Raw genomic sequence first — 26245 nt, forward strand, 5'->3', positions numbered from 1 at the left:
GAACGGGAGCTGGGGGAGAATCGGAGCGGGAGTTGGGGGTGGGGGGGTCCGGGAGGGGAGCAGAGTGGGAGCTGGAGGGGGTGGGGTGTCCGGAGGCGAGTGGAGCGGGAGCTGGTGGGGTGGGGGTTGAGAGAGCCAGCTGAACAGGGGAGGAAGCTGGAGCCAGAGCAGGAGCTGGACGAGGGAGGTGCAGCCTGATCCTCGCAGCCCCAGTGAGGCCATTCGGCCAGGGCTAGGGGCTGCGTGCTTCGGGCCCCTCCCACACAGTTTCGGGCGCCTGGAGCTACTGCACATGCACGTCCACTGTAGCGCGCCTGTGCAGAGGTCCCGGCATTGTTTTCAGCGCAGGGACCTGGCTCCGCCTCCCAAACGACCTGCAGGGAGCCGGAGAATCTGCAGGTATTGTTTAGGCGCGAAAAACGGGCGTCCAGATCGGGGCTGCACCGTTCTCCGCGCGGCCCGAAACTTGGGCACATAATTTCTCCCTCAAGCAACACCTCTGAAAAACACATCTGTCAAGCCATTCATACCACTGCGGTTCCGGTGATTTTACAACGCACAAAATGGTTTCCACATTTATCTACATAATAGTCTCTGCCCTTCAAAAGTAGTTTTCAAACATCGGGCAGTGTCTACAATGAGCATCCAATTGTCAACATCACATCTGGGTAGCAAGTTGAAAATCAACCACTTAGTGTGGGAGTATTGAGTTATGAGCAAAGAATGAGAGCTTAAAAGGAGACCTCAAAAAGGTATACAGAAAAAGACTTGCATTTATAGAGCTTTTCACCACCACAGGACATCCCAAAGTGCTTTACACCCAATTAAGTGTAGACGCTGTTGTTATGTAGGAAATGCAGCAGTACAACAAGCTCCCACAAACAGCAACGAATAGAAAACCAACATAAAAGGGTTAACCCACAACACCATGGCAATGAAACTGTAATACTCGAAGAAAAGGACAAAAGTTCAAAACTAGTAATGGACATATTTAGGACTGTGGTCAGGAAGGAAATTCTCTACACACACAGAGGTTGGAACAGTTGTGACTGTTCTCCTTGGAACAGAGAGGATTAAGTGATGACCTAATAGAAGTTTTCAAGATAATGAGGGATTTTAATAGAGTAGATGGAGAAAAACTATTCCCTCTGGCGAGTGGGTCAATAACCAGAGGGAATAGCTTTTAAATCATTGGCAAAAGATCTAGAGAGGCGATGTGGAGAAATGTTTTCACTCAGAGAGATGGCGGGATCTGGAATGCTCTACCCGACAAGGTGATGGAAGCTGATTCCATAAATCATTTTAAAAGGGATTTGGACAGGTACTTGAGGATGAGGAACTTACAGGGTACGGACAAAAAGCTGGGGGGGGGGGGGGGGGGGAGAAAGACACTAAGCACGACTGCTCTTTCAAAGAGCCAACACAAGCACGATGGGTCAAATGGCCTCCTTCTGTGCTGTAAGTTTCTATGATATTACGATACATGCAAATTGGACTTCTGCGAATAATACTGAGGCAAAAACCTTGGAATCATTTAACAAACATCAACTGCCATGATATGGTCGGGGAGGGGGAAGAAAGAGAATTTATAGGGTTTTTCTGGATAGATCAGCCAGGATGGGTCAAATGGCCTTTCTCATCTGTGTCTAGGGCATATAGTAATCTCCATATCCCAGCTCCAACTTGGGTTCTCCCAACTTCTCCAATGGGTTAGTAGGTATTTGTAGCACCCAGTTTCATGCGTAGCCATAAAGAGCAGCAAGATCCCAGGTTCAGTGTACAGAGATTGAACTGACCCAAGATAGGCAGCAATTGACCTCCGCGGGGCTGACCCCAGAGAGGGAGAAAAATTAGCCAGGGTTTTCATTCCTTTACACCCTTACACAAAGTGTGCATGAGTGGACAAGGTTGGGGTCAGCTTGCAGAGATTATCATGGCCCGCCAACAATTACTTGCATTCATATAGCGCTTTTAAATGTAGTAAAACTTCCCAAGATGCTTCACAGGAGCGATTATCAGGCAAAACTTGACACCAAGCCACATAAGGAGATATTAGGAAAGATGACCAAATGCTTGGTTAAAGAGGTAGGTTTTTAAGGAACATCTTAAATGGAGGGATAGAGAGGTAGAGAGGCGGAAAGGTTTAGAGAGGGAATTCCAGAGCTTATGGCCTCGGCAGCTGAAGGCACGGCCACCAATGGTGGAGTGTTGGAAATTGGGGAGGCACAAGGGGCCAGAATTCACTTTCTAGGTGGTTCAAACATGAAGAATGGGCACCTGGACAAAATTGAGCTGCACCCAGCCAAAATCTGTGCGTTAGGAGAATAATGAGGAGAACATCGGAACATACTCCAGTGAGTTGTAATTGAAAATTAGGGAAGGGGAGAAGACAGGAATGATAGTTAATAACAATAATGATTGTATTCCCATCACTAGTTTTATTATTAACCTTAAAAATAGTCCTAAATGTGCCCTTCGCAAGAAACAGCAATTCAGTTGCATCTTACCTGTAACTTAAATCTTGAACATGTCTACTTCCAAGAAGTTGCTGAATAGTCTTCTTTGTTTCTAGAAGTAGATTTTTGGCAGCAGAATCCTTAACAGCGATAGCAATGATTCGACCAGAGTCTTGAGACTGTAGGAAGCTTTGCAGCCTCCAGCTTTCGCTGGCGTAGTCGTGAGTGTCAAACTTGTCCACCAGCAACACCTGTCCCGTGTCCTGGTCGACCACTCGGACATTCAGGCCACGGGAGGCTGGCTTCTCAAAATACGATCCGAACTCCAAGCCGGAGGGCGGCAAGGTCCTGGACAGCAGCGTCCAGGACGTTTTCTCGGCGCCATGAAGTTCCAGCGTGCCCCCAGCTTCCACCCCGATGAACTTCTTGCCAAACCCTGGCACCTCTTCACCTTCATCAGATCGGCCGCACAGCGTGATCTTGGCTTGGGATTTATAGAGACATTTCTCTGCTCCAATGTGAAGCGCACCCCCGTCCTTTACCAGGATGTAACCGCATTTTAAGGAGATATTTTTGGAACCATCAGTGCTATCGGCAAAGACCAACACCCCTGTGCAACGATAAGGCAAAAAAAAACATTCAGCTTGTTGAAAATCTAAAAATGCATTTGAACAAACAGATAAGGTATAATAGTAGGGAGTGTAGTCAGTCGCACAGAGGCCAGAGAAGGGAAGGGGAAGAGGAAGGGCGGCTCATAGTTTTAAAGTAGGAAAGAACATAGGAACAGGAGGAGGCCATTCAGCCCCTCGAGTCAGTTCTACCATCATGGCTGATCTGTATCTTAACTCTATTAGTTCCATAACCCATAATACCCCTTGCCTAACAAAAATCTATCAATCTCAGTTTTGAAATTTTTAATTGACCTTCAGCCTCAACAGCTTTTTGGGGGAGAGAGTTCCAGATTTCCACTGCCCTTTGTGTGAAGAAGTGCTTCCTGACATCAACCCTGAACGGCCTAGCTCTAATTTTAAGGTTATGCCCCCTTGTCTTGGAGTATCTCACCAGAGGAAATAGTTTCTCTCTATTTACCCTATCAAATCTTTTAATCATTTTAAACACCTCAATTAAATCACCCCTTAATCTTCTGTACTCAAGGGAATACAAGCCTAGTCTATGCAACCTGTCCACTAGCAGTTAGTGATTTCTGTATTGGACCCTAAACCTCTCTGCTCATCCACAGTTCCCAGCTTCTCACCATTTAGAAAATACTCTGATCTTTCTTTCTTGGGTCCAAAGTGGATGACCTCACACGTCCCCACATTGAACTGCATCTATGCGCCTTGGTTCCGTAATCCTTAATACCCTTTGCCTAACAAAACTCTATCAATCTCAGTTTTGACATTTTTAATGGACCCCCAGCATCAACAGCTTTTTGGGGGAGAGTTTTCCAGATTTCCACTTCCCTTTGTGTGAAGAAGTGCTTCCTGACATCACCCCTGAATGGCCTAGCTCTAATTTTAAGGTTATGCCCCCTTGTTCTGGATTCCCCCACCAGAGGAAATCGATTCTCTCTATTTACACTATCAAGTCCTTTAATCATCAACACCTCAATTAGATCACCCCTTAATCTTTGATATTTGAGGGAATACAAGCGTGGTCTATGCAACCTGGCCTCATAATTTAAATTACAAGTTTTCTGTTTAAACTCCAGCAATGTGTTGTGCTGTGAGCTTTAGTTTACAAATCAGAGCTTCAAGCAATTCTTGTTTCTTTGGTTAATTTGAGGGAGGTACTAGTAAATGGGTATTTTGAACATGTATGCCAAGATTATAACTGGTACACCAACATGATGAGAACTCCCACTATCATCCATCCAATAATTTGTAGCATGATTCTCGTTGCTGTGTGGTTGGGGTGAGGGAAGAGCGGGGAGGTGGGGAGTGGGGGAAGGGAAGAGCCAGAGACAGCCAAAGTGGCAAAGATTGAATATACTAACTTTCAGTTTATTTTTTAAAGAGGGATGATGAGGGAAGATGATCCCTTGATGGCTCGGGGGGGGGTTTATGCACCACTTGTTGTGATATGGAGCCATGCAGACTAGCATATTGCAAATGTATTCCTTGATCTGTGCTGAGATAGAAATCAGGAAGGCCAGGAAAGCATTGGGATCCACAATTGACATGCTCTAGGGTGGGGCTGAGGCTAAGATGGGCCGAGGTCCCTGCTCCAGATCACTAACTGCTCTGCTGAGAGAGAGTGATGATCATGTATAGACAGTATGGGCTTGGCTGTCATTTAACCACAGAATAAAATTAAAATGCTCGAAACATCCCGCGCAGCTACAGGAAAGAATACATGCCATGCTGGTCCCAAGAGGGCAAGGGACTCCTGGCAGAGTCCAACGCCACTCATGACCCGGATACAGCAACAGCACCTGTGGATTCCCGAGACGAAGGCAGACTAGCGTGATGGCGGGAAACCACCCAAAAGCTGGATTTCTCGCACTCCAGCAGGAAACCCTGGAACCTGCTCGGCCGGCTTGACATCGTCTCACTGCCCCCACGGCGGCCTTCACCACCCAAGAGGCGGACACAGCACGACAGCCACCAAGTCTGGGAAGGCTGCTGGGATCGATGGCATTTATTCCGAATTTCTCAAAAACCAGGAACAAATGACTGATGGGGCTTGCCAAATTCACCTCAAACATCCTCGACATTGGGATAATACCAGACGTTTGGTGCCATTCCAAAGTCGTCGCCATCCTAAAGCCAGGAAAACCAGTCAACGATCCCAAAAGCTACCGCCCCATCTTCCTTCTGTCTACGGTCTACAAGGAAGCTGAACAGCTCGTCTTTAACCGGATAAAAACAGCTTTAGAAGCCGCCCTCCCAAACGAGCAGACCGGCCTCAGAGAGGGAAGAAACTGCTCTGACCAGGCCCTTGCACTCACTACCAACATTGAGGCAGGGTTCCAGAAGCAGCTGAAGACTGGAGCTGCCTTCATAGATTGGTCATTGGGATACAACACTGGCTGGTGCGAAAGTCTTCTACTGAATCTTTCGATAACCATCCAATGCCCAAGACTCTCAGGCTTATCAACACCTTAACGAGCAACCGTAAGTTCTGGTCTATCTTTGTGACAAGTCCAGCCGAACACGGCCGTTTAACAACGGTCTGCCACAGGGGTCGGTGCTGGTGTCAGCCTTTTTCAACATCTATACGGCAGACATGCCCTGCACCAAATCCTGGAAGTTCACATATGCCGATGACATAGCACCTACTGGAATGCTACTTCCGGACCTGGCGTCTCCTTCCCAATCTGGAGAAGACAGTTGCGTCGGCGTTCCATCTGAAAAACAGCGCTGCTGGGAAAGAACTCAATGTTTCATTCTGCAGAAGGTGACTTACCCAGGAACCCCACCCACAATACTTGGGTGTCACCCTAGACTGGTCTCTCACCAATACCGGCCAAAAAGTAAAAATCAGGGTGAACCTGGTTCGGGAACTCGCTGCGACGTCATAGGGGAGCACAGCCAGAACACTTCACACCGCAACAGTGGCCCTAGTCTACTCTGCTGCAGAATACTGCTCTGCCTCATGGTCCTGCAGCCACCACACAAAGATCATGGATGTGCAGCTAAACGCCACCATGAGGAAGGTGTCAGGGACACTTAAGTCCACTTCAACTGAGTGGCTCCCAGTGCAGTCCCACATTACCCTGCCTGCTATTCGCTGCAATACCACCGTGCTCAGAGAGATGGAAAAAATCATGAGCAACATCGCCCTTCCCATTCACAAAGACTTGAAAAAGCTACCACGGAAGCGCTTAAAAATGGCACCGCCATTCTGGGAAACAGCAGCCAATATTCACACAGCTGGTATCAACCCACTAACCAGATGGATGGAATCGTCGGACGTATGCAACATAAAGAACCAACACCTCATCACTGACCCAACATCAGAGATCTCTGGCTTCGACCTCCCTCGCAGACAGTGGTCAACGCTCAACCCAATCCGCACAGGGCACGGACGTTGCAGCCATCTGCTCCACAAACGGAAGGTATGGGATGACCCGAAGTACGACTATGGCCATGAGTCCTAGACCATGGAACACATCACATCAACCTGCCCACTGAGATCGTTGCAGGAGGCATCTCTTTTCTCCACTCAGCATCTCAGGAGGCCATCAAATGGATAGCCAAACTAGACAACAATAATTGACATATCAACTTTAGGCAAGGTACCAATAGAGCTTTCAGCATCCCACCTGGAGCATAGTTCAAGAATCAAGAAGAATAATAGAAGCACTGGAGAAAGTGAAAATAAAGATTTACAAGTACGATACCAGAAATTGAGAGGGTGCAACTATCAAGTAAGATTGAACGGACTGGGGCTCTTTTCTCTAGAATAGAGAAGGCTGAGGAGTGACCTAACTGAAGGCTTTAAAATAATGAAAGGGTTTGAGAGGGTAGACGTGGAGAAGATGTTCCCACTTGTGGGGGTATCCAAAACTAGGGGCCATAAGTATAAGACAGGCACTGATAAATACAATAAGGAATTCAGGAGGAATATCTTTATACAGAGAGTGATGAGAATCTGGAACTTGCTACTACATGGAATAGTTGAGGTGAATGGCATAGATGCATTTAAGGGTAAGCTAGATAAACACATGAAGGAGAAAGGAATATAAGGATATGCTGATAGAGTGAGATGAAGAGAGGTAGGAGGAGGCTTGTGTGGAGCATAAACACCTGCATAGACCAATTGGGCTGAATGTCCTGTTTCTGTGCTGTAAATTTTATGTAATGCTATGCAATGCACTGCCTTCAAGAGATGAGGGTAGACAATTTGTGGGGTTGGGGGCATGAAGAAAAGATACACTATTAACAGCATAATAATTAAAAGCAAATGGTTGAATTCAGCTAAATTAAAAATTATAAAGAGTTATGAATGTGATAAGCAAAAAAAAAATTCATTCTTGTAGAATAGTTGTCCAGAGACACTTATTGGTGTAATGTAATTGGCCAACTTACCTCCCTGCTGAATGGTAATGGAATGAACGGTTGCTGATGAAACTAGTCGAAGGTTATCACCTTTCTTGATGATGATTCTTTTCTGTTTGATATGTCCCGGATTCCAGTCTTTAAATCCATACCTTTGGTCAGGGCAGTTCTCTGAAATATCGCAGCAAAGCAACTACATCCATCAGTCACCTACCATTAGAATCGATTCTCTATCGTCAATACCAAGAGAGCACAACTCCAGGAGGCAGCATTTTGAATGTTAAACATTTTCTTTACTTCTAAAATCGTGAAGGATTTTGACAAAAGTAAATAAGGAGAAACTGTTCCCACTGGCAGGAGATTCTGTAACCAGAGGACAGAGATTTAAGGTCATTGATAAAAGAACCAGAGCAGGAGAGGAGGGGAAAAACATTTACGCAGTGACTTATGATCTGGAATGCACTGCCTGAAAGGGTGGTGGAAGCAGATTCAATAGTAACTTTCTAAAAAGAACTGGATTAATACTTGAAGGGGAAAAATTTACAGTGTTTTGAGGAAAGAGTGGGGGAGTGGGACTAATTGAACAGCTCTTTCAAAGAGCCAGCTCGGGCACGATGTGCCGAATGGCCTTCTGTGCTGTAAAAATCCTAAAGCACAATTTTCAAGGCAAACTAAATTGTAAGCTAAAAGGACTAATGCATAGGGAAGGAAGATGCTATCATTGCAGTAAGGTAGAATTTGTATATCAGGACAAAGGGCTGAGAGATTCGGAAATTTATCAGCTACAATCAGAGAGTTAGAATTACTGCTTGTATGGAAGATAAACATCAACACGGACTGGTTGAGCCGAATGGCTTGGAACTGTGTTGTAATTTCCATACAGTTCTACGTTCTAATTGCAAATGTATTATTTTCTTTTTGATCAGAAAAGGCACAGCTGAGTTGACACGAACCTTGAACATAATTACAGGGATAAAAAAAAATTAATTTAGAAAGCCAGCATCTAATTCCAGATTGTGTTTGATTGAAATAGAATACTGTCAGAATGCCCAAGAATGACAGTTAGAGCCAGAACTTCGTAAGGCTGGTCAAGAAGGAAATTGGTTACATAGAAACATAGAAAATAGGTGCAGGAGTAGGCCATTTGGCCCTTCGAGCCTGCACCACCATTCAATAAGATCATGGCTGATCATTCACCTCAGTGCCCCTTTCCTGCTTTCTCTCCATACCCCCTTACGCAACAATTCATAGAAAATGGAGGAACCCACCCAAAGCATCTTAATTGTCTGCAAATGTAAGTTTTAAACAGAAGTCCTTATTATAAAGAGACTACAAAATCATTAATGCTGCATTCAACAACAGTCTGCATTTATATAGTGCCTTTAACACAGTAAAACATCCCAAGGCACTTCACAGGAGTGATTATCAGACAAAATCTGACACTGAGTTACGTAAGGAGATATTAGGACAGGTGACCAAAAGTTTGGTTGAAGAGGTAGGTTTTAAGGATCGACTTAGAGGATTAGGGAGGGAATTCCAGAGCTTAGGACCTTGGCAGATGAAGGCACGGCCACCAATGGTGGAACAATGAAAATCGGGGATGCGCAAGAGGGTAGATTTCGATAAGGGCAGAGATCCGAGAGAGTTGTAGGGGCTGGAGGAGGTTACAGAGATAGGGAGGGGCGAGGCCATGGAGGGGTTAGAAGGCAAGATGAGAATTTTAGAAAACCGAGGTATGCCGGACCAGGAGCCAATGTAGATCAGGGGGTGATGGGTGAACGGGATTTGGTGCGAGTTAGGATACTGGCAGCAGAGTTTTGGACGAGCTCAACTGTATGGAAGGTGGGAGGTCGGCCATGACAGCATTGGAATTGTCGAGTCTGGAGGTAGGATTAGAGTTTCAACAGCAGTTGAGCGGAGGCGGGGCAGAGACGGGTGATGTTAAAGGAGAGGGAAGTAGGCGGTCGTGGTAATGGAGAGGATATGCGGTCGGATAGTTCAGCTCAGGGTCAAATAGGTTACCGAGGATGCGAACGGTCTGGATCAGCCTCAGACAGTGGCCAGGGTGAGTGATTGAGTCCCTACACAAATAACAAAAACAATTGACCTTTTTCAGTAGGTCTCAGCCTCTGAAATACAGTCCCTGCCTCAGCTCATCTGCTGCTGAAACCCTCATCCATGCCTTTGTTACCTCTAGACTTGACTATTTCAACGCACTTCTGGCCGGCCACCCACGTTCTACCCTTCATAGGAGGTCATCCAAATCTCGGCTGTCCGTGTCCTAACTCACACCAAATCCCGCTCAACCATCACCCCTGTGCTGGCTGACCTACATTGGCTCCCGGTTAAGCAACACCTTGATTTTAAAATTCTCATCCTGGTTTTCAATTCCCTCCATGGCCTCACTCCTGCCATCTCTGTAATTTCTTCTAGCCTTCCAATATATCTGCACTCCTCAATTCTGGCCTCTTGAGCATCCCCAATTTTCATTGCTCCACCATTGGCGGCCGTGTCTTCAGATGCTTGGGCCTTAAGCTCTGGAATTCTATCCCTAAACCTCTCTGCATCTCTTTCCTCCTTTAAAAGACTCCTTAAAACCTACCTCTTTTCTGTCCTAATATCTTACATAGCTCCGTGTCAAATTTTGTTTGTTAACGCTCCTGTGAAGCGCATTGGGGCATTTTACTACTTTAAAAAGGCGCTATATAAATACATACAAGTTGTTGTTTGCAAAGATCACATGCCTGTTTGGGCACTTACCATCTCGCTCATACTTGGGTTTTGTGCCCAATGCGATGGCTAGCACAATGAGGAATACGCCCACACAGATAGCCACGCAAAGATAGCTACTCTTCACTTTCTTTCTCCTGGCGTGCTCGGACTCTCGCCGCTGATCATTTCCTCTGGAGATAAAGGTGGCTTGATTGTCCGTTTTGGAGGACGACCACTGCACAGAGGGATTGGTCACCCTGGGCGCAGGAGGCAGCCGGACTGGCATCACTCTCCCGGGGACATAGCCCGAGGAGTGGCAGTGCTTCCCGTTCGAAGCTGGAGTAAAAGCGTGGGAGTGGCCGGGCCGGTTTCTATCCTCTTGCATGTTGCCAGTTAGCTGCCGAGATAAAAGGAGCAATTAGGCACAGGAAGGCTGAAAACATGTCAGTCAAAATCTTTCCATCTTTGCCATCACTGGCTAACAGTGCATGAATGCTGCAGAATAGCTTAGACCCTGTGGCTGCAATCTTAACAGAGCTTCCATGCTCTATTCTACTCCACTCCTTTCATCTTGTGCTGAATGCATTGGGCCAACCTACAGGGTGGCTCACCACAAAGCTCCTTCCAAGCTGTGGTCTGGAGGAACAATAGAGTCTTTGTACTGCTCCCCTGACAATGACCCACTGCTGTAATTTACACAAAACAAAGATGTGCCATTAAATCGAAGCGCATCTGAGTCAAATTGTTAGGAGGGTGTACTTAGAAGCAAAGAGCCACTGATTCCGTTCCAGCTATTCATGAGCACTCTATGATCCACTGAGACAGGGGTAGTTACTGCAACACACCCCACAGAGTACTGTTCTGGGAACTGTCAAGATGGCTAAAGGACATCTCATTAGTCAGTCCATTTGAAGCAATTCATTCAACAGATGGTACAATTGTAGAGCTCTTCAAAAATAAAAATCTCTAAACATTGTGCTGTAGAATAGAAAGAAAAAAGGAGAAAAGACTTGCATTCCTCCAGTGCCTTTCACAACCGCAGGACGTCCCAAAGCACATTACAGCCAATGAAGTACTTTTGAAGTGTAGTCACTGTGTAATGTAGGAAACGTGGCAGCCAATTTTCAATCAAATCACAAACAGCAATCAAATAAATGTCTAGATAATCTGTTTCAGGTGTTGGTTGAGGGATAAATATTGGCCAGGACACCGGGAGAATTCCCCTGCTCTTCTTCAAATAGTGCCTGTGGGATCTTTTACATCCACCTAACGGGGCCTCGGTTTAACGTCTCAGCCAAAAGACAGCACCTCTGACAGTGCAGCTCTCCCTCAGCTCTGCACTGGGAGTATCAGTGTAGATTTGTGTACTCAAGTCCCTGGAATGGGACTTTGGAGTAGTGTGTGCGTCATTTAGATTTTATGCCCTATATCGACAGAGTCGCCTTTTTATTACTTCTCCTGATTTTCGTTTACATTGATGTGGACCCATTACACATTATCATCTAAAGTTAAACCTACTTACACCTTGGAGTGCTATGCACTGTCCTCAAAAAGCAGTCGTGAATATTTTTTCTCCTACTTTTTAAACGTAAAGCTCCTGATGCGATTTTGCTCTCAAATTAGTCTACAACGGTTTTAGAAAAATAGCTACAGATCCAACGCAATGGGCAAACCCTAAGCAGCTTCCTGTTAAGACTTCTTGAACAGGATGCGTCTTTTAAGACACTCACACCTTTCACCCAACAGAGATAAGATTGCAAGCTAATGGGTTTCATTTTCTTCGCCAAAATGGCTAGTATATTTTTCACTAACAAGTAGGTCTGCTGTAGCTTGTCCTGAAGATTTTGTTTGCTTTCATGACTATTTACAACAGTAACTTGCATTTATATAGGACCTTTAATGTAGTAAAACATCCCAAGGTGCTTCACAGGAACGATTAGCAAACAAAATTTGACACCGAGCCACATAGATATTAGGGCAGATAACAAAAGCTTGGTCAAAGAGGTAGGTTTTAAGGAATGTCTTAAAGGAGGAGAGAGATAGAGAGACGGAGAGGTTTACGAAAAGAATTTCAGAGTTTATGTCGTAAGCAGCTACAGGCACGGCCGCCAATGGTGGAGCGATTAAAATCGGGGATGCTCAAGAGGCCAGAATTGGAGGAACGCAGAGATCTCGGGGGTGGGTGGGTTATAGGGCTGGAGGAGGTTACAGAGATAGGGAGGGGCGAAGCCAGGGAGGGATTTGAAAACAAGGATGAGAATTTTAAAGTCGAGGCATTGCCGTACCGGGAGCCAAAGTAGGTCAGTGAGCACAAGGCTGATGGGCGAACGGGACTTGGGACTTAGAAACAAGTTGGATGGTTGGACACCTGCCCAGTCTGCCAAGGTGAATTAGATGCTGTAATAATAATTAACACAACCGGTCATCTCCCAGTCCAAAACAAAGCTAATACACTCGGAGTTGAATCAACACATAATGAATGTCCCCTTGGGGCAAGTACTTCTGACGTACATGACTCGACATATTATTGTTGATCTTGGCGATGGTGCCCACCAGCTGCAGGACAATCAAGGAAACCCTGAATCAGCAGAGCAGTACTCCACTATCGAGGTTTCCTGGCTCAAGACCCCACCCCATCTACAACACACTGTGCAGCCACATGTTGGCTGATTCCACAGCATCTCACTAATGATTGTGGAGATCCAATTCTTCATGGGATTTGGTGGCTGGGGGAGAAAGAATAATATAGGAAACCAACTGACAATTCACAATGACAACAACAACTTGTATTTATATAGTGCCTTTAACATAGTGAAACATCCCAAGGCGCTTCACAGGTGCACAAGTAGAAATTGGCGCAGGTGAGCAAAAGCTTGGTCAAAGAGGTAGATTTTAAGGAATGTCTTGAAGGAGGAAAGAGAGGTAGCGAGGCAGAAAGATTTAGGCAGGGAGTTCCAGAGCTTGGGGCCTAGGCAACAGAAGGTACAGCTACCAATGGTTGAGCGATTATAATCAGGGTTTCTCAGGAGGACAGAATTAGAGCATCGCCGACACCTCGAGGGGGTTGTGGGGCTGGAGGAGATTAGCGACAGAGGGATTCTAAAAATGATTGCGTCAATTATATAAATAATTGCATAATAAACCAGGGGAAAGCACCAGTGCAGTCCTCCACTACAACAACAACTGGCATTTATACAGCACCTTTAACGTAGTACAACATCCCAAGGCACTTCACAGGAACACTTATCTGCCATTCAATAAGATCATGGCTGATCTGATCGTGGGCTCAGCTCCACTTCCCTGCCCGCTCCCCATAACCCTTCACTGCCTTATTGCTCAAAAACCTGTCTATCTCCACCTTAAATATATTCAATGATCCTCCACAGCTCTCTGGGGAAGAGAATTCCACAGATTTACAACACTCAGAAGAAATTCCTCCTCATCAGTTCTAAATGGGCGACCCCTTATTCTGAAACTATGCCCTCTAGTTCTAGATTCCCCCACAAGTGGTAACATCCTCTCTGCATCTACCTTGTCAAACCCCCTCATTATCTTATATGTTTCAATAAGATCACCTCTCATTCTTCTGAACGCCAATGAGTATAGGCCCAACCCACTCAACCTATCTTCATAAGTCAACCCCTTTATCTCAGGAATCAACCTAGTGAACCTTCTCTGAACTGCCTCCAATGCAAGTATATCCTTCCGTAAATAAGGAGACCAAACCTGTATGCAGTACTCTAGGTGTGGTCTCACCAATACCCTGTACAGTTGTAGCAGGATTTCCCTGCTTTTATACACCATCCCCCTCATTCCATTTGCCTTCCTGATTACTTGCTGTACCTGCACAAGGGCCCCCAGGTCCCTCTAAACTGCAGCATTTTGCAATCTCGCTTCATTTAAATAATAATTTGCTTTTTTATTTTTCCTGCCAAAGTGGATAACCTCAAACTTTCCACATTACACTCCATCTGCCAAATGTTTTCCCTCTGACTTAGCTTGTCTGTATCCCTTTGCAGATATTTTGTGTCCTCCTCACAACTTGCTTTCCCACCCATCTTTGTATCATCAGCAAACTTAGCTATATTACACTCGGTCCCTTCATCCAAGTCATTAATATAGATTGTAAATAGTTGAGGCCCCAGCACTAATCTCTGTGGCGTCACACCGTTTGCCAACCAGAAAATGACCCATATCCCGACCCTCTGTTTTTTGTTAGTTAGCCAATCCGCTATCCATGCTAGCCCCGTGAGTTCTTATCTTGTGCAGTAACCTTTTATGTGGCAGCTTATCGAATGCCTTCTGGAAATCCAAACACACCACATCCACTAGTTCCCCCTTATCTACCCTGCTCGTTACATCCTCAAAGAACTCCAGCAAATTTGTCAAACATGATTCCCCTTTCATAAAACTATGCTGACTCTGCTTGACTATATTATGCTTTTTCAAATGTCCTGCTACTGCTTCCTTAATAATGTACTCCAGCATTTTCCCAATGACAAATGTTAGACTAACTAGTCTATAGTTTCCTGCTTTCTGTCTCCCTCCTTTTTTACATTTGCAGTTTTCCAATCCGCTGGGATCTCTCGAGAATTCAGGGAATGTTGGTAGATTGCAACCAATGAATCCACTATCTCTGCAGCCACTTCTTTTAAGACGCTAGGATGCAGGCCATCAGGTCCAGGAGACTTGTCCACCTTTAGTCCCATTATTTTACTAAGTACTTTTTCTTTAGTGATAGTGATTGTTTTAAGTTCTCCTCTCCCTATAGCCCCTTGATTATCTATTATTGGAATGTTTTTAGTGTCTTCTACCGTGAAGATCGATACAAAATATTTGTTCAAAGTCGCTGCCATTTCCCTGTTCCCCATTATTAATTCCCATGTCTCATCCTCTAAGGGACCAACGTTTACTTTAGCTACTCATTTCTTTTTTATATACTCGTAGAAGCTCTTACTGTCTGGTTTTATATTTCTTGCTAGTTTACAGATACAGATCAGCTAAGAACTATTTGAATGGCGGAACCGGCTGGAGGGGCTGAATGCCCATCTCCTGTTCCTATGTTCCCTTATTGGAATTGTCTGATGCAAAGATCACCTCAGTCCTTTTTGGTTTCTATTAAGCAGGAGATAGGTAATTTCATTGACTTATTATGTACCCAACTCGCCCCCCCCCCCCCGCCCCGCCCCGCCCCCAAGTGGCCTTGCAGGGAGTGCAGTGGAGCCTCCCATCAACAAGAGCAGACACTGACGACGAGATTCAACACCACCTCCAGTGCGCCAGTGCTTCTTCGGCCGCCTGATGAAAAGAGTGTTTGAAGACCAGGCCCTCAAAACTGTCAATAAGCTCATGGTCTACAGGGCTGGAGTAATACCAATCCTCCTGTATGGCTCAGAAACATGAATCATGTACAGTAGACACCTGAAGTCGCTGGAGAAATACCACCAACAATTTCTCCGCAAGATCCTACAAATCCCCTGGGAGGACAGACGCACCAATGTTAGCGTCCTCAACCAGGCCAACATCCCCAGCATTGAAGCACTGACCACACTTGATCAGCTCCGCTGGGCAGGCCACATAGTTCGCATGCCAGACACGAGACTCCCAAAGCAAGTCTACTCGGAACTCCTTCATGGAAAACGAGCCAAAGGTGAGCAGTGGGAACATCACAAGGACACCCTTAAAGCCTCCCTGATAAAGTGAAACATCCCCACTGACACCTGGGAGCCCCTGGCCAAAGACCGCCCTAAGTGAAGGAAGTGCATCCGGGAGGGCGCTGAGCACCTCGAGTCTCGTCGCCGAGAGCATGCAGAAATCAAGCGCAGGCAGCGGAAAGAGCGTGCGGCAAACCTGTCGCACCCACCTTTCCCTCAATGACTATCTGTCCCACCTGTGACAGAGACTGTGGTTCTCCTATTGGACTGTACAGCCAGCTCAGAACTCATGTTAAGAAAGAGTGGAAGCAAGTCTTCCTCGATTCCGAGGGACTGCCTATGATAATGACCCAGACTCCAAGGGTTAAATTACAAATGAGAGATTACACAACTAGGATTGTATTCCTTGGAACTTAGATGATTTGATCAAAGTTTTCACGATAGTAAGGGGAACTGATAGGGTAGATAGAGAGAAACTATTTCTGCTTGTTGGGGAATCTAGGGCTTGGAAGCATAGACTAAAAATTAGAGCCAGACCTTTCAGGAGTGAAGCTAGGAAACACATCTACACACAAAGGGCGGTAGAAGTTTGGAATTCACTTCCGCAAACAGCCGTTGATGCAAGGTCAGTTGTTAATTTTAAATCTAATATTGATAGATTGTTAACCAAAGATATTAAGGGATATGGGACAAAGGGGGGTATATGCAGCTGGGCCACAGATCAGCCATGATCATATGGAATGGCGGAACAGACTCAAGGGCTAAATGTCCTCCTCCTGTTCCTATGTTCCAATCCCTCCCCTCTCCTTTGTTCCGATTCTATTGAAGTGTTTGTTCATCATTTATTTTTTAAGGTCTGGCGAAGGGACGTATGTCTGAAAGATGAACTTATCTCCTCGCCTCAGATGCTGACTAGCCTGCTGCGTGCCAGCTATTTTTGCTTCAGATTGACAGAAGTTGCAGTGGGGTTTTTTAATGAGAAAAACAGCCCTCCATTGAGAGAAAAGCCTTTCATCAGGTTTCAGTGAAAGTCCGGGAGTCACAAAAGTTATTGAGTGAACAGTGTTTTAAGTACAGATGGTTTGCAGGAAATGGTTTGACACACTGGCTGATCTCAGCACATCCACACACAAAAGGAATTGAAGGATACGGGCAGGAAATAACTCATTAAACCTTTGGTCAAAATCACGAGCAGTTCTAGCAACATAGGCACAGGAGGAGGCCATTCAGCCCCTCGAGCCTGTTCTGCCATTCAATCAGATAATGGCTGATCTGTATCTTAACTCCATCTACCCACCTTAGTTCCATATCGCTTAATACTCTTCTTAGAATTATTTAAGTGACATCTCCTACGAACAGACCACACAAATAGACAAACATGGCATTTTGGTGAATTTGTTTTAAAATGCAATTTTCAAGTGATGAGAATGTGGAACTTGCTACCACAGGGAGGAGTTGAGGCGCACAGTATAGATGCATTTAAGGGGAAGCTAGATAAGCACGAGGGGGAAGGAAATAGAGGGTTATGCTGATAGAATTCCTTAAAACCTACCTCATTGGCCAAGCTTTTGGTCATCTGCCGTAATATCTCCTTATGTGGCTCGGTGTCAAATTCTGTTTGCTAACACTCCTGTGAAGCGCCTTGAAATGTTTTAAGTTATTGAGGCGATATGTTCGTGTTGATCACCTTTTACACAAACGGAAATTCAACCCAACTTCAAACACTCCCTTATCCTTCAAGCCATCTTAAATTAAATTTTGACCATTTTTGTCAAAACAAAATTAATTTTTCTAGTTTTAATCCTTACCCTGTTAAATAATCCAGAATGCCATGCATTTGGTTCAAGAAACGCTGTGCCTCAGGCTTTTAGAAGCATAAGTTGTTTTACATAGAATTTACAGCACTGAAGCAGGCCATTCAGTCTAACTGGTCCAGGATTATTGAGGCAGGTTCTGGCGTCTGGAATAACTGGGAGATCCTGGAACCTGGGAGCACTGGGAATGTGGTCTAGGGGGTTATGCCAGTGTTTATGCTCCACATGCGCCTTGTCCCACCCTACTTCATCTCACCCAATCAGAACATCTTCTATTCCTATCTCCCTCATGTACTTATCCAGCTTCCCCTTAAATGCATCTATGCTAACTGTCTCAACTACTCCCTGTGGTAGCAAGTTCCACATTCTAACTACATTCTCTGGATAAAGAATTTTCTCCTAAATTCACTATTGGATTTATTAGTGACTATCTTAAATTATACCACCTAGTTTTGGACTCCCCCACAAGTGGAAACATCTTGTGCCAATTCGGTTTAGAGGGGAAATAAATCAACATTTAATACTGTTTTATGACTCATTTTTCACAATGCCCTGTGGTACATGAAAATTAAACAAGCTTAAACTGTGGAAGATAAACGCCATGTTTTGCAATTAAAAATCCCCCTCAAAATAAATTAAATCATCACGACAACAATTTCTTAAAAACATAATTGTGGAAATTGTTCTAAAACAACAGTCCTTATTGTTAGCAGATTAACAGTCAAGACTTCCTGCCTACATAGAGAGAAGAATGTAAAACTTGCCTGAACACATCACATGCAATCCACTGGAAACTATGCTTATAAAAAGAACAATGAGTGCTTATACCTGATCGCACATTTACACAGACACACTAACAGAAACCACCACTTCAGAAATATTGCCAAACACAACATAAAACCGGTTTTATGTGGCAGCAACTTCTCCTTTGATGTTTCCAGGCGGTCATCCCTTGAATGGTCAGAAGCTATTGTCATCTGTCAGACATCCCACCCCCACCCCCAACCCCCATTGAAACCAACAGTTAGGTAATTGCTGCCTTTCTGTTTTCAATTTGGAGTGATAAAGGAGTTTCCGTATTAAATCTTTCAACTTAGCAGCTTCAGCTGTCAGCTGCAAATCTATAGGATTGTGGTCACTATTCAACACCCTCCCCCTCAACCCCCCCACCCCCCCCTGCCCCAATAAACAAGAGGCCCGGCATTTTGGAGGCAGATATACATCTGTGTCCTCTGCCAGTGGAAACAGTTTCTCCTTATTTACTGTACTAAACCCTTCATGATTTTGAACGACTATTAAATCTCCCCTGAACCTTCTCTGCTCTAAGGAGATCAACCCCAGCTTCTCCAGTCTCTCCACGTAACTGAAGTCCTGCCTCCCTGGTACCATTCTACTAAATCTCCACTGCAGCCTCTCCAAGACCTTGACATCCTTCCTAAATTGTCGATGTCAGATATGTTGATTCAATAAAACCCGCCATTTTAAAACAATGCAATGCCAGAGCATTTTGGAATTCCATACACAGTGGCACAATTTGATAGGGCATGTACCTACATTTCATAACATAGCCTTCAGTCATGACTAAGAATGATAAGGCTGATGAGAAACGAGCTGTTTCTTCACTGCAAAGAGGAGAAAAATCAAATAATCAATCAAGGTTGTTCTCAAGCAGTTCCTTGAGGTCTGTTACAGAGTGCTACTGGCAGTGGACTAGGACAAACATGTGCAGGGACACCCGAGAAGAAAAAACATTATCTGGTCATTATCACACTGGGACCTTGCTCTGCGCATACTGGCTGCCGCGTTTCCCACATTACAACAGTGATGACACTTCAAAAAGTACTTCATTGGTTGTAAAGCACTTGGGATGTCCTGAGGTTGTGAAAGGCACTTTATGAATGCAAGTCATTCTTTATTAATACAGGTTTAACGATGAGAAGGATCACTATTTTACAGTCACCAACTAAGTCAAATACCATTTTCATTAGTTGGATCTAGAGCCAGGTTTGGGGGATTAAATTCCATGATTCTGTTTGTTTTTCAGCAAAAAATGAAAATCAGATATGTGGACAGACTCAAGAATCTGAGGTTGTTCTTCTTAGAGCAGAGAAGGCTAAGGGGAGATTTGATAGAGGATTCAATACGATGAAGGATTTTTCTAGAGTAACTAAGGAGAAACTGTTTCTACTGGCAGGAGTGTCGGTAACAAGAGGACACAGATTTAAGATAATTGGGAAAAGAAACCGAGAGGAGATGAGAATTTTTTGAATGCAACGAGTTATGATGATCAGGATTGCACGGCCTGAAAGGGCGGTGGAAGCAGATTCAACAGTAACTTTCAAAAGACAACTGGATTGATACTCGAAGGGAAAATATTTGCAGGGCTATGGGGAAAGAGCAGGGGGAGTGGGACTAATTGGAGAACTTTCAAAGAACCGACACAGGCACAATGGCCAAATGGCCTCCTTCTGTGCTGAATCATTCTAATCAGGAGTTGATTACCAGGAACTTTTACAGCACATATATTCCAAGAACAGCATCACCAGTAACAGTACTTTACTGTGTCCATACACAGGCATTTCCTGTTTTCACATCTTTCAGTCAACTGACGAACTTCTGCAATTCACCCTCACCAGTGTTCTACGAAAGAGTTTGACACCTAGCCACGCAAGGAGATATTATGGCATTGCAACAAAAAGTTTGGTCAAAGAGCTATGTTTAAAGGAGTGACTTAAAAGGAGGAGAAAGAGGTAGAGAAGCAGAGAGGTTTAGGGAGGGAATTCCAGAGCTTAGGGCCTAAACAGCTGCAGGAACACCCGCCAATGGTGGAGCAATAGAAAATCAGGGATGCACAAGAGATACAATGTTAAGGAGGCAACTTACTAATCGAGGAAATCTGTAAATTTTCCTCTGCTCCCAAAGATAAAAAGTGTCACAATATCTAGCTAACCATACATCTAAATTTTAACTCTTGATTAATTGGCTTTCTTGATGTCACTTCATGATTCCAGCAGCTCAGGAACAATTAGGTTCGACATGGCTTTCAAGGCTAGTTAATACTTCATTCGCATCATCTATTTCTCTAGAACCTTAATGTGGCATTCAACTTGGACCGAGATTACTTCAAAACTATTGCCAGCCATCAACTGATCAATCACATTAAATTAACATCCCTTGTGGCATGGAGATGATCACTCTCACATGCAATAAATTTAGAATGACAAGACGTGTGACCAAGAGAAAAATACATAGTAGTGAATCACAAGGCTATAATGTAATTGCGATTTAAACAGCAGGAAAAAGTTGAAAGATTCAATTATGGCCCTAAATTCAATGACAATGAGCTGTTTGTATTTTCTTCCTACTTTGGTGAGGGACAAGAAAACACAAGGATGGTAGAAGTTTGGAATGCTCTTCTGCAAAAGGCAATTGATGCTGGGTCAATGGTTAATTTTAAATCTGAGATTGATAGATGTGTGTTAACCAAAGGCATTAAGGGATGTGGGGCAAAGGCAGGTACATGGAGTTAGGTTGCAGATCAGCCGTGATCTCACTGAATGGTGGAGCAGGCTCGAGGGGCTAAATGGCCTACCCCTATTCTTCGGCTAAAAAGAATGGAGATTGACTGAAGGCACTCACTCGGTAAATCTATCAGGTGGTGCGATAGTGAACTGCACAGCTCTGTTCCCGATTCAGTACTGGCCTGTGCCATTGGCCCATCTCTGGTGAGGTGGCAGTCATCATCATAGGCAGTCCCTCGGGATCGAGGAAGACTTGCTTCCACCTTTAGCATGAGTTCTTAGGTGGCTGTACAGTCCAATACAAGAACCGCATTTTCTGTCACAGGTGGGACAGATAGTCGTTGAGGAAAAGGATGGGCAGGGAGCCTGGTTTGCCGCACGCTCCTTCCGTTGCCTGCGCTTGATTTCTGCATGCTCTCGGCGGCGATACTCGAGGAGCTCAGCGCCCTCCTGAATGCACTTCCTCCACTTAGGGCAGTCTATGGCCAAGGACTCCCAGGTGTCGGTGGGGATGTTGCAGTTTATCAGGGAGCCTTTGAGGGTGTCTTTGTAACGTTTCCACTGCCCGCCTTTGGCTCGTTTGCCGTGGACGAGTTCAGAGTAGAGCGCTTGCTTTGGGAGTCTTGTGTCTGGCATGCGAACTATGTGGCCTGCCCAGTGGAGCTGATCAAGTGTGGTCAGTGCTTCAATGCTGGGGATGTTGGCCTGGACGAGAACGCTAATGTTTGTGCGTCTGTCCTCCCAGGGGATTTGCAGGATCTTGGAGACATCGCTGGTGGTATTTCTCCAGCGACTTGAGGTGTCTACTGTACATAGTCCACGTCTCTGAGCCATACAGGAGGGCAGGTATTATTACAGCCCTGTAGGCCATGAGCTTGGTGGCAGTTTTGAGGGACTGATCTTCAAACACTCTTTTCCTCAGGCGGCCGAAGACTGCACTGGCGCACTGGAGGCGGTGTTGGATCTCGTCATCGATGCCTAATCTTGTTGATAGGAGGCTCCCGAGATAAGGGAAGTGGTCCACGTTGTCCAGGGCCACGCCGTGGATCTTGATGTTTGGGGGGGCAGTGCTGTGCGGTGAGGACAGACTGGTGTTGGATCTTTATCTTACTAATGTTTAGCGTAAGGCCCATGCTTTCATACGCCTCGGTAAATACGTCGACTATGTCCTGGAGTTCAGCCTCTGTGTGCACAGACGCAGGCGTTGTCCGCGTACTGTAGCTCAACAACAGGGTTGGAGTGGTCTTGGTGAGGTGGCAGTAGCAGCACCACAGCTGGTTTATCTGGATGGATATGCAAGCTGTGATCTTATGCCGACCAATACTTACTATTCAGGCTCACACACAAAGCGTGGTCCTGGAATACGATATTACGCATATGGCAGAGCTGGGAGAGCCATACTTCATTATAATGTGGTACCTTTTAGGGCAGGAAGAGTTAAAAATAGAAAATTGAAGATAAATGGGTAATGAGGCTGGTTGAAAGTACATTGAAAGCATGGCAGGTATTGTTACTTCATGGGAGCTCTTGCCCAATTCAATGGCAAACAAACCAGTGATTACAAAATTTCCGGTGCTAGTCAGTTGATTTGAGCTATGCACATGACACAACCAATCACTTGTGTTTTTACAAGTCCACGGCTAACAAGCCCCTCCGCCACCACCAAACCCACCTCCACCCCACCCCACCTCCTACAGCTGCCCAACCCCACTCGCCCCATACATGTCTAATTCATCCCTTGATTAGATGATTATATAATATTGTTGTAAAAGGCCTCATCTTCTGGGAAAGAATCTGGAGTGCCTTGTCACAGTTCAAGATTTTTGACTATTTAACCTAGGAAAAATATCCAATTAACTTATGCTGCCTTTGGTGTTGCTATTAACAACTTACATTTATGTAGCATCTTTAACATAGTAAAACATTCCAAGGCGCTTCACAGGACATTATCAAACAAAATTTGACACTGAGCCACAGAAGAAGATATTAGGGCAGGTTACCAAAAGCTTGGTCAAAGAGGTAGGTTTTAAGTTGTATTTTGAAGAGGGAAAGAGAGGTAGAGGGGTTTAGGGAGGGTATTCTAGTGCTTAGGGCATTGGTAACTGAAGGCACAGCCGCCAATGATAGAGCGATGGAAATCAGGGATGCACAAGATGCCAGAATTGGAGGAACACGGGGTGCGGTGGGAGGCCGTGGAGGGATTTGAACACAAGGATGACAATTTTAAAATCATGGCATTGCCGGACCGGAAGCCACTGTATGTCAGCGAGCACAAGGAGTGATAGGAGAGCAGAAGGGTGAAAGGCGGGAGGCCGGGCAGGAGAGTTAAATGTAGCACAGGTGCAGTTCTGTTACCTCACATAGGTATCGGAGAAAGCAAATTTGACCCAGTAGTTGGGACTAAACAAAGCGGTTAGCAGAGTTGCTTCTCTCGCAAACCAAGAGACAATAGGTTTGTTAATACATTCTAGTAACATTCACACATATATGGGCTTCATTCATTTGACCCCACAGGAGGTAGCTGCCCAGGAGGGAAGTAGCAGGTCCCTTTTGATAACTCAACTAATCAATTGGTGACATGACAGAGAGCTGGGGCAGGGGTAGAGGTCAAGTCTTTGGCTTTCCGTCAAGCGGTGGAAGAAAGGCAGCTTGCAGAAGCTCAGAGTGGAACAGTCAGAGAGAGAGAAAGAGAGAGAGAGACAGCATCCGAAGAGAGATAACACTCTCTATTAAAGTTAGGACCAACTAGTTGCAGGTGTTTGCTTGTCTGTAAAATGAATTTAGTCCATTAATGGGTTGGAGTGGAATGCTTTATTACTTTCTGTGTTACTAGGAGCTTCATGAAATAGATTGAAAGTCACTGAAAACCATATTCTGTTCATTCATATGCCACATGTAAAATAAGCCAGTTTGTTAGATTACAATGGGACCTGTCTTAGAAGAGTTTGTAAATCAGGCTGCTTTCTAGAAGATAGCAGCAATGCACATGGGGCCACGTGTGATATTACAATATCCAGTGCACACAGCAAGGGGTCTCATCATTATGACACCCAGGTTACACTAATATATGACTAGATATTGGGCAGCAAAGGTAAACTCCTGATCATCATCATCATCAGAGGCAGTCCCTCGAAACGAGGATGACTTGCTTCCATGCCAAAAAGGATAAGTTCACAGGTGTTTCAATGAAGGACCTAATATTCCAGATCCCAAACTACATCATAGGGCATACAGGGTCAGCTTACAACAGTGCCCAGTGACACTGAACCCAAGAGCCTATCGAGTGCAGATCTGAAATTTGTAACTGGAACACATCACCAGGTTTGGAATAAAGAGAAATGATGTCGAATAATACAGCACAGAAACAGGCCATTCGACCAACTAGTCTGTGCTGTATTTACCACCACACGAACCTCCTCCCATTCCATCCACCATATCTCAGCCTTTCAGCAATTCTTTCTGTTACCTTTTCTCTCAAGTACTTGTCTAGTTTCCTTTTGAAAACATCTAAGCTATTTGCCTCAAACACTTCCTCTGGTAGCGAGTTCCACATTCTAACCACTCTGAGTAAATAACTCTCACCTTATTTCCCTTTTGGAGAAATGTACAATTATATGAGCCAAGACATTTGTCACCGATTACATTTGCTTATTTTTTTCTTCTTCAAAAACTTTAGCTTTTTAGTGAAATGTCATTTTTCCCAATGATTTTTCATTTCCGTTTCCTCACCTTTTTGAGGGTGGCGAGAAAAATGACCATTCTTTATCTGTGAGCCTAGACAATGCGGGTCAGTAACTGTTAACAGTGGAGATTATCACAACCGACCCTGATTCTGTCCACACCTGCCAGCCACTTACACACACTTCCCAGCAGGCATCACTGGGCACTAATCAGAAGCAGGAACCCTGGCAAATCTCCACTTCACCCCTCCCCTCCTTTAGGCTTGCATATAATGCTGAAGGCATTTAGTGCATCGGCACCAACATCTGATATCAACTAGAAAGAAAGCCTTGCATTTATATACCACCGTTCACAACCTCAGGGCGTCCCAATGTGCTTCACAGCCAATGAAGTACATTTTGAAGTGTAGTCACTGTTATAATGTAGGGAAATGTGGCAGCCAACATGCACACAGCAAGCTCCCACAAACAGCAATGCGATAACATGATAATCTGTTTTAATGATGTTGTCTAAGGGATTAATATGGCCAGAACACCTGGGAGAACTCCCCTAGCTTATTCAAAACAGTGCCAAGGTATCTTTTACATCTGTCAGAGAGGGTAGACGAGGCCCTCAGTTTAATGTCTCATCCGAAAGACGGCACCTCCAACAGTGCAGCACTCCCTGAGTAGGAAAAATAAAACAGGAAACTCATTCTATCTATATAATCATTTCCTCTTAGTTACCATTCAAAGCAACAGCATATGCAATTGTTAAAATTTAGATTATGTGTAACTTCCTAGAATCATACAGTCCAGAAAGAGGCTATTCGGCCCACCGTGCCTGTGCCATCTCTTTGAAAGAGCGATCTGATTGGTCCCACTTAATGTTTCCGTTAAGCTACACGGCTGCAGTGTTCTGGAGGTCCCATGCAGGCGTTTGAATGGAAAAAACACACATGCACAGTAATTTGAATGGGCCGCTCACTCCTCCAAAAATTAAATGGAACATTGGTCCCCACTTCCCCTGCTCTTTCCCATATCTCTGCAAATTCTGCTCCCCCAAAGCATTTAACCAATTCTTTTTTGAAAGTCATTACTGAATCTGCTCCCACCGTCCTTTCAAACAGTGCATTCCAGATCACAACTCCTCGCTGGGGTAAAAAAAAATTCTCCTTCTCTCATCTCTAGCTCTTTTGCCAATTAGTTTGAATGGGTGTGTGACCCCACTGCCACTGGAACCAGTTTCTCCCTATTTACTTGATGACTTGTCTGATCATGGAGGGGGGGATGGGCAACAATACTGCTCAGAAGGAACAATGGGGGTGAAGAAGCATCAAACATGGGGCTTGCTGTAGCCTTCTCCAGAGTACATGCTTTCTCCTTACACCCCACCCTAACTCTGGAGGAAGAAATAGTCGAACTT

General features: G+C 44.9%; 1 protein-coding gene across 3 annotated transcripts in view; it reads right to left on the bottom strand.

The window, feature by feature from the left end:
• cemip2 (cell migration inducing hyaluronidase 2) overlaps positions 1-26245 on the bottom strand; it is a 166173-nt gene that overhangs the window by 130572 nt on the left and 9356 nt on the right. For all 3 annotated transcript variants that reach the window (XM_070887505.1, XM_070887497.1, XM_070887515.1), the window contains exons 2-4: positions 10220-10568; positions 7490-7630; positions 2508-3066 (exon numbers count right to left, since the gene is read on the bottom strand). In XM_070887505.1, the coding sequence (XP_070743606.1) occupies positions 2508-3066; positions 7490-7630; positions 10220-10556 (1037 nt within the window). In that variant the 5' untranslated portion in view covers positions 10557-10568. The remainder of the gene's footprint in view (positions 1-2507; positions 3067-7489; positions 7631-10219; positions 10569-26245) is intronic.

The sequence above is a fragment of the Pristiophorus japonicus genome, chromosome 1 (assembly GCF_044704955.1).
Source record: "Pristiophorus japonicus isolate sPriJap1 chromosome 1, sPriJap1.hap1, whole genome shotgun sequence".
Classification (NCBI taxonomy): Eukaryota; Metazoa; Chordata; class Chondrichthyes; family Pristiophoridae; genus Pristiophorus; species Pristiophorus japonicus.